The following is an 8,453-nucleotide window of genomic DNA, read 5'->3' as shown; positions in this document are numbered from 1 at the left end:
CCCAATGTCCACCTGCTACTTTTAATACTAAGCTTTTAAATGTATGCACATAGATCTATTTCCCCATCCTCATATATAAATATATTTACATATATTTAGACCACTATAAGTGTCCTTTGCCTCCTAATTCTTTCCTCTATTTCCTTTTACTTTGCTCATTTCCTACTATCATGCTCAGCCTTCATTTAGGTTTCAGTAATTCCTCTCAGTTACATTGCCCTTGATCAAGCCCTACCAGGCTTGATACACCCTCACCACCACTGCTTTTGGATCACTTGTTGTTCCCTTGTTACTGGGTTTGTTAACGCCACTTCTTTTCCCCCACCTCCTCCCCTCTCTTGTCCCCCCAGAACCGTCAGTCCCGTTGTTTTTTCCTTCAGATTGTTTATCCAGTCTGTCTTATCTGGATAGACTTGCTGAAATAATATGCACAAAAACAAGACGGAGCAAAACAAAGCAACAAAAGAAAACAACAAAAAAGCGGTGACAAAGAAAAGCCTGTAAATAGTTCACGGTCTGCTTGTTGACCTTTACGAGTATTTTCCCATGGGGTCTGATGCGGTGTCACACCCTGGCCCCAAAGTCTATTTTTGTACTGCCTCTAGACTTCCTTGCTCTGCTCCCTTTGCTGTTCTCTTGCCTGCCCTTAGTGTGATGGGGTCAGATCAGGTGCAGTATCCACACTGTCTCCAGTGCTGTCCCCTGCAGGGCATTGGGTCAGTGAGGGATGTCGTGTCTCATAGTGGGGCTGCTCCTATGGTCCTCTTCGTGCATTGGCTGCTCTGAGCAGGAATATCGTCCTCGAGGCTTTGTCAGCCAGGATGTGCTCCACTCTCTCTTCCTCCCCCTTAACTTGCAGCTGTGTGCTCTGATCAGACATGTCCCTCCCTGAGCTGTAGCTTCAGTGCTGTCCTCTGAAGTAAATTCTTCTGAGGGGAGGGGGCTTGTGTGTTTTTTTAAGGGCAAGCCTATAGTCCCTCTTTTTGTCTGACTCTGCTTTACCGAAGGTGATGTCCATTTCCATGGACTGGTCTCCTCTGATAACATGTCCAAGGGAGGCAAATAGTCTCTGCACCCTCGAAGGTAGAATCGTATAAATTGTAGCGTGGTTATGTTTAATATTTCTACTGTACTGTAACAATAGGTGTTTAATTACAACATTAAAGTAACTAATACAGGAAAATATCAATCACTAAAGAAAAGTGTTCAATTTATCTGATTGAAGTAGGTTTTATGATAAAATATACTTAGTAAGGTTTTAAAAGTTTCTTTAGATTCTTTATACAAATTTGCTACTGAACTTACTCTTTCTTTTTTAAAGTTTTAGCATTCTGTCCCTTTATTTTACAACAGGAGGAATACATAAAAAATCTATTTCTTTTCTTTTTTACGTAGCGTATAATAGTGCAAAATGGCTGTTGATGCTTTGACTTACTGCAGGATAGGTGAAACATGAAACTAGCATGAGAATTCATGAAGAGTTCTAATTGTTTCTGTTCACACGATTTCAGTTGCACTTATTTCGTTTGGGCTAGAGTAGGCTGAGGGCACAAAAATAAGAGAGACAACTGAATTGGATTCGTTTGAGTGTTATATGCGTAGGGTAAGAGAAGTTATATGCTTAGCCAAATGAAGGGGCAGAACTAAAAGATCTTCCAAGCATTTTTGAAGGAAGTTTCTTGTTTGGAAGACTGGACCACTTAGCAGAAAGCTGATAAATCACTTATTAAATAAATAAATTATCAAGGACTCATCAGGGAGGGGGAGCGGGGAGGGAGGGAAAAAATGAGGACCTAATGTCTGGGGCTTAAGTGGAGAGGAAATGTTTTGAGAATGATGTGTGTATGAATTGTGATAAGAGTTATATGAGCCCCTAATAAAATGATTAAAAATAATAATAATAAATAAGTAAATATTGATTTTGGTAGTGTATATGCCCCAAATTTTAAAGTCTGCCCTAGGTGAGTAAAATTTGTAATATTACATACTAATAATTGCTGGGTTTTTTTGTTTCTGAATAGACTGTCTGAATTTCCACATTTCCGAAACAATCATAAAACTGCAAGGATATCAGATCCAGTAAAACCGAAAGACCCTAAATGCAGATCTTCTCATTTAGATGATTCGTCAAAGACTGACTCCAGAGTGAAAGGTGATGGTTCCAGAGATGTGCATCGTGGCACCTCACTGCCAAGCCTGGGCAAAGAAGGACACCCACACTCTGAAAAAAGGAGCCCTTTGCTGTCGCCAGCATCTAATGAGAAGCACTGCACCAATGGCATTTGGTCGCGTTCCCAATATCAGGCCGGTGAGGGTAGCTCAAGCGAAGATAATAGGAGAGAGAAAAAAGAAATTAGACACAGGCAGCACAGTGGAGGATCCGATCGAACCCGGAAAGACTGTGGTGATGGTGAGCCGAGGAACCCAGAGACTCATCACAGACTACAAGGGCGTTCTGAGAAACATGGGAAAGGTGACCCAAAGGTGGAAAGCAAAAATCCAAAGCTTAAAAGTAGTGCCGACTCAGACCACCAAAGCGAGCACACCAGCCCCTCTTGGGGGACAGAGATGCCGAGAGAAAAGTCCCACATTCGAGTAGAATCTCAACATGACAAACGACTAGAGAGACACAGTGAAAGGTCACAACATGTAAATAGGAAGGACCTTACATCACAAGACAAAGAGGAGAGAAAAGTCGACCACAAACCCAAATCAGGAGTAAAGGACCAGGCTCACTGGCGAAGATCTGAACAAACACTGCTTCCTCATTCCCGGAATGAGATAACAAAATCTTCTCACAGTTCAAGTAAATATCATTTGGAAGAGAGAAGAGCAAGGGGGGAAGAGAGCAAAAGAGACAGGGGAGTAAGCAGTCACAGTTTTCAGGATGGCAGGTGTGCCTCTGCTCTTTCAAGCAGTCGACCGCACAAGCACAGTGAGTCCAAGGGCGCGGAGGGCATGCACCACAGGGAACACGTCCCTTTGAAAGTAGAAAAGCACAGGACTGAGGATCGGAGGAAACGAGACCAAGAAAGCAGAGAAGAAAGGCACATGAGAAGTGAGAAAAAGACACTGACAGAACGTTTGCAGAAAACTCATAAAGAGGCTAAGAAAACCACTACTGATTTCTTAAAGAGACCAAATGAGCCCCCAAACGACAAAAGTGAAACTACTAAAAGTGAAACTTCTGGAAGCGTCGATGACAAAGCACTTGTAGTTAAAGCTGAGAGTGGTCCAAGTGAAACCAAGAACAAGGACTTTAAGTTGAGTTTTATGGAAAAACTGAACTTAACTCTTTCTCCTGCTAAAAAGCAGCCGGTGTCTCAGGAAAGTCAGCACAGACTAAGTGATACTCCCAAATCCAGTGGCACGTGTGGTTTGGATCCCTTGGTGCAGGCTAAAACTGTGACTTGTGTTCCAGCTGTTAATGAGCATGTAGAGGAACCCAAATCAAAGTTACTAACACCCAAGGATGCGCTTTTAGCAGCATCTGAACACAAGATCAATATTCCAGAAAGCAAAAGTGAAGGGGAAAAAAAGGTGTTCGTGAAATCTGTTGAGAATTCTCTGGCTTGTGACCCGACCCTTTTTGGTACAGAGACTTTATTTTCAGCACCTATAGAAAAGGACCAAGCAGAATCCTTGTGTCCATCAACAGAAATGGAAAAATCCGTTGATAGTGCAAAGGCTACTCCCACAGTAATAAATGTAGTACAAACAGATACTCCTCAAAACTTTGGCTTGGAATTGGATAACAAGCGAAATGATGGTTTAAATTCCTACGGTGTTTCTGAAGGAATGGAAACGAAGGTGGATTCTTCAACAAAAGTGGCTGAAGGCAGTGGAAGCATTTTGCAGCCATCAGTCAAAGAAGCTGGCGTTTTGCGAGCAGTCGTTTTAGAAGATGGTAAAGCAAGATTTGAGGCTGTTCTTGAGGGTACACCACCTGCCGAGAGTAGGTCCTTTCCTATGGAGCCTGGCTTACTTCAAGAGACTGCAGACCTTTCCCTGCAGAAAGCGGAGTCAGTGGACCACAGAATGGAAACTGATGAGACAAATTCAGACTATCACGATGATGAGAATTCCATTCTGAGCATTGACTTTAATCAGCTGAGGCATATTCCCAAAGTCATCAGTCCCTTGAACAGCCCGGTGAGAGCAGTGGCAAAAGTTCTTAGAATGGGAAGCCCGTCTCAGGTTCCATCGAACAATAGCAGCCCTAAAGGTAATAGTCTGTTATCTTCTATCACCAGGTTTTGTGAGGATGCCTAGCCAGGGTGAACGAATGCTTTCCAATTTCTATTTTGCTAACTAACGGATATGCTACTCAGCAGCCATTGTTAACTAGAAGTGTACACTGGAGCCTTCAATCTCTAAACTTAGGTGACGATACCAGTAAGAATAGTGGGACAGCCTGTGTCAAGTGCTGTGTGCTTGCTTGCGGATGCTTTTGTCCCAAAGCCGCCATCAAACAGATGTGAAGTGTTGCTGATGGTTATCTTAAGACTAAATTTTATCACTCTTGTTAGAGTTGTCCTGAGAAGAAATTTTTTGCCTTTTTTTATTGTGGTGAAACATACTCGAGTATAAGCCGTTTTCCAGCACATTTTGAATGCAATTTTCGTGGTAAAATTAGGTGTTTCGGCTGATATTGAGGCCAGCTTATACTCCAGTATGTACAGTACATGATATAAAATTTACTATCTAGGTCAAACGGTGGTGGGGGTGGGATGCAAAAAAAAAAAATTTACTATCTAAACTATTTTTGAGAGTAAAATTCAGTGGTGTAAAATGCATTCACAAAGTACCATTATTACTATTAGTCTATTTCCAGGTCTTTTAAATCATCCCTAACAGAAACTATACCCATTAAACAACTCTCTTTCCTCTGTGCAGACTTTAAGACCACCAAAGGCCAATGGCATGAATGAGTATTGGGGATTAAAATTCTGCTTAACGGGGTGGGGCATAAAAAAGTATAAATTGCTTTAGTATTTAACTTTTTTTAAAGCATGGAAAGTCAAATGACTATGGCTTAACAACGGTCATGTGACTACAATCTACTTTTCTCTTCCATAGATATTTTCCTGCTGAATTCAGCTCATTGTACCTCTAAGAGTCAGTCTAATGATCTCAACAAAGAGAATAAAAGGCCAGTTTGCAAATCTCTCCAGTGTACAGAAGCAGAAACCCGTAAGAATTTATCTTCAGATGATTTAGAAGAAGGAGAAGTTTTAAGTGACCACGAAACACCTCAATCTCAAAAAAGTTTTGAGAAAAGCAGCAAAGCCCGCACTTCTGCCCAAGTGCGGACGACAAAGACCAGCCCAGGACGGAGGGACAGTGCCGTGCAATCAGACGGCAGGAAGAGGAAGCCATCTGTAGAGATTCATCAGACCAATAACAAATGCCGTAAGATGACCGGCGAATCTTGCAAATCTTCGAAAACAGGGAAGAAAGAGAAAATAATGAGCCCTTCCAGCCTGGAAAAAATTGTTCAAATTATTGCTACCCCCTCTTCTGTCCGAGAGGTTATGCACATGTTACGAATGCTAAGAAAACATGTAAGGAAAAATTACATGAAATTCAAGGTCAAATTTTCATTAATACAATTTCATAGAATTATTGAGTCAGCAATTTTGAGTTTCACATCACTAATCAAATACCTTGACTTAGCCAAAATCTCTAAGTCAGTGTCTGCTTTACAGAAATACGTCTGTGACATCATAGAATCTAAACTTAAGCAAGTTAAAAAGAATGGCATTGTTGATCGTTTATTTGAACAGCAACTACCAGATATGAAAAAAAAACTGTGGAAATTTGTAGATGAGCAAATGGATTATTTGTTTGAAAAACTTAAGAAAGCCTTAGAAAAATTTTGTGATTCCAAAAACTTTGGAAGTGACAGTGATGGGCGAAAACATGAAAAGAATAAAGAAAAAGTACAGCACTCACATTGTCAGAAAGGGAATACAGAGAACCCCAACAAAGCAATCGTAAAAGCCACCCCCCCAAAACCAGAAGATTCTGTTCATGTTAAGTCTCTACCGGGGTGTAAAACCTTGGAGGACACACACCAAGACCAAAACAACGCTAATAACGCAGTCAAGCATGACATCACAAGAAGCTCCAGCACCTTCAATAATACAAAGAACTCTCAATCCAAAGAGCACTCCTTGGAAATAAACTGTCCAGGCACCCCAAGGCCAGACAAAGCTGAAGGCAGCACGGTGGGAGCCGCGCAGGCATCCCAGCCTGCCGCTTTGAAGCCAGAACGGAGTTTTGAGATTCTGACAGAGCAGCAGGCATCCAGCTTGACTTTTAATTTAGTGAGTGATGCGCAGATGGGTGAAATATTTAAAAGCTTGTTGCAAGGTTCTGATCTTTCAGAGAGCAGTGTTAACGGTAATGAAAAGGGTGAGTGGGAGTTAAAAACCCCAGAGAAACAGCTGCTAGACAGTCTTAAATGTGAATCCATGCCAACTGACGAGCTAGCTTCAGGGGTGGTTCCTCCAAACCTTAAAATGATTAGTGATGACAACTGGTCCTTATTGTCTTCTGAGAAGGGGCCGTCTCTGTCTTCCGGGCTTTCACTACCAGTTCACCCTGATGTGCTGGACGAGAGTTGTATGTTTGAAGTGTCCACTAACATTGCCGTAAATAAAGACAATTTATGTAGTTCCGAAAAGAGCAGGCCCTGCATTTCTTCCATCCTTCTCGAAGATCTAGCAGTCTCTTTGACAGTACCGTCCCCTCTGAAGTCAGATGGTCACCTCAGTTTCTTAAGGCCTGAAGTTCTGTCTAGCTCCACCCCTGAAGAAGTGATCAGTGCCCACTTTAGTGAGGATGCCTTGCTTGAAGAAGAGGATGCGTCTGAGCAAGACATTCACTTAGCTCTGGAGTCCGATAACTCCAGCAGTAAGTCAAGCTGTTCGTCGTCGTGGGCCAGCCGGTCTGTGGCTCCAGGCTTCCAGTACCACCCGAATCTGCCCATGCATGCTGTCATCATGGAGAAGTCCAACGACCATTTCATCGTGAAAATACGGCGCGCCGCACCGTCCACCTCCCCTAACCTCGAACAGAGTGCCCTGGCTGACGCGGCTTTGACATCTTTGCCTCCCGCAGAAAATGAAGCTGAAGAAGCAGCCGAGAAAGAGTACATTTCCTGTGAGAGCTCAGCTTTAAAATCTGTGGTGGAACAATTAGAAAAAACTGTTGAGGGCAGTAGCTTGACTAATGAACAAAACTGTATAATACAGCCTCAAGTCCCCGATATATACGAATTTCTTAAGGATGCTTCAGGTAAAACTGGCGATAGCGATAAAGTGGCTGGTGACAGTTTCAAATTGCACCAAGTGTGGGAACCACACGTGACCACTGAACACAAGGAAGAATTGCCTCCGCTTGAAGAAATGCCACCGTCCGTTGAGGGTCAGCTCCCAAACACGTTCATCGACCTAACTAAAGACCCAGTCGCCGAGACCAAACACTTGGGAGAATTCCTGGAAGTAGCAGTTCTCAATATTGGTCCGTTGGGATGTTCTGGCGGCAGTGTGACTCAGGATACTCAAATAGTAGATAGTTCCTTACAGCTGGACGCTGTAGGTGCATTTATTGACTTGACACAAGATGCTTCCAGCGAGAGTAAAAATGAAGGGAACCCTTCTGCAGGGGCTGATGGAGGTGCGGGGTCTCAGGACATATGTGTAGAGGAAGAGAACTGTAAGGAAGAAGAGACGCAGGTGGCAAGTGAGCCCTTGATATGTGCTGCCGAGGAACCCAGCATCGATTTGACCACAGAATCTCCCAGTCCCTGTGAAGCAAGAAAGGATGATAACAAATCCGCGCCCAAGTCTGATTCTGACAGTTCAGAGTTGCCCCAGTCTTTGGATAATGCTCACAAAAAAAGAAAACACCTTTCTGATCCAAGCCATTCTTCTCAGAAAAAACAAAGGACGGACACAGACTGCACAAATGGGAGAAGGGCTAAGAAAGCCCGTCAAGATTCTGGCGAGAGTGACGAAGCTTGCCAAAGGAAGACGAGCAAGAAGAGAGCCTCTGCCCCACGTGCCGGCGACTCCTCACCCAAAGGCAGCCCAGAGATGCCGGCCTCCGCGGCCGTGCCCGCCACGTCGCCCTTGAGCCTTTCTGCAAAGAACGTTGTTAAAAAGAAAGGAGAAATTGTGGTTTCATGGACAAGGTAAGAATCTGTGAGAGTTGTAAATTACCAAGATATTTCGAGAGACCAGGAATGATTTTGTCATGCTTCCGTAGTTTTATCTCCTTTTAACTAAGGAAAGTGATGACTTCAGAAATGGCCAGAGTTGGGAAACGTGTCCCAGAGTGCAGTGCGGCTCTGCTGTGGAATGGCCCGGAGCAATGGCTCTTCACCAGGGGTGTGTGAGCACCTTTTCAGTTAGGAATTCTCGCACATTTGTGAAAGGAAGACTGTT

At 43.3% G+C, this 8,453-nt stretch overlaps 1 protein-coding gene across 3 annotated transcripts in view; it reads left to right on the top strand.

Annotated features, from left to right (window-relative positions):
* CASP8AP2 (caspase 8 associated protein 2) overlaps nt 1-8,453 on the top strand; it is a 33,663-nt gene that overhangs the window by 21,703 nt on the left and 3,507 nt on the right. For 2 of the 3 annotated variants that reach the window (XM_004696238.2, XM_045294523.1), the window contains exons 7-8: nt 2,022-4,225; nt 5,080-8,200. In XM_004696238.2, coding sequence (XP_004696295.1) covers nt 2,022-4,225; nt 5,080-8,200 — 5,325 coding nt within the window. The remainder of the gene's footprint in view (nt 1-2,021; nt 4,226-5,079; nt 8,201-8,453) is intronic. The other variant, XM_045294525.1, reaches the window with a different exon arrangement.

This window comes from Echinops telfairi, unplaced genomic scaffold (assembly GCF_000313985.2).
Source record: "Echinops telfairi isolate 266 unplaced genomic scaffold, ASM31398v2 ScPeMD7_3533;HRSCAF=4204_0, whole genome shotgun sequence".
Taxonomy (NCBI): Eukaryota; Metazoa; Chordata; class Mammalia; order Afrosoricida; family Tenrecidae; genus Echinops; species Echinops telfairi.
This window is presented reverse-complemented; position numbering and strand designations above follow the sequence as displayed.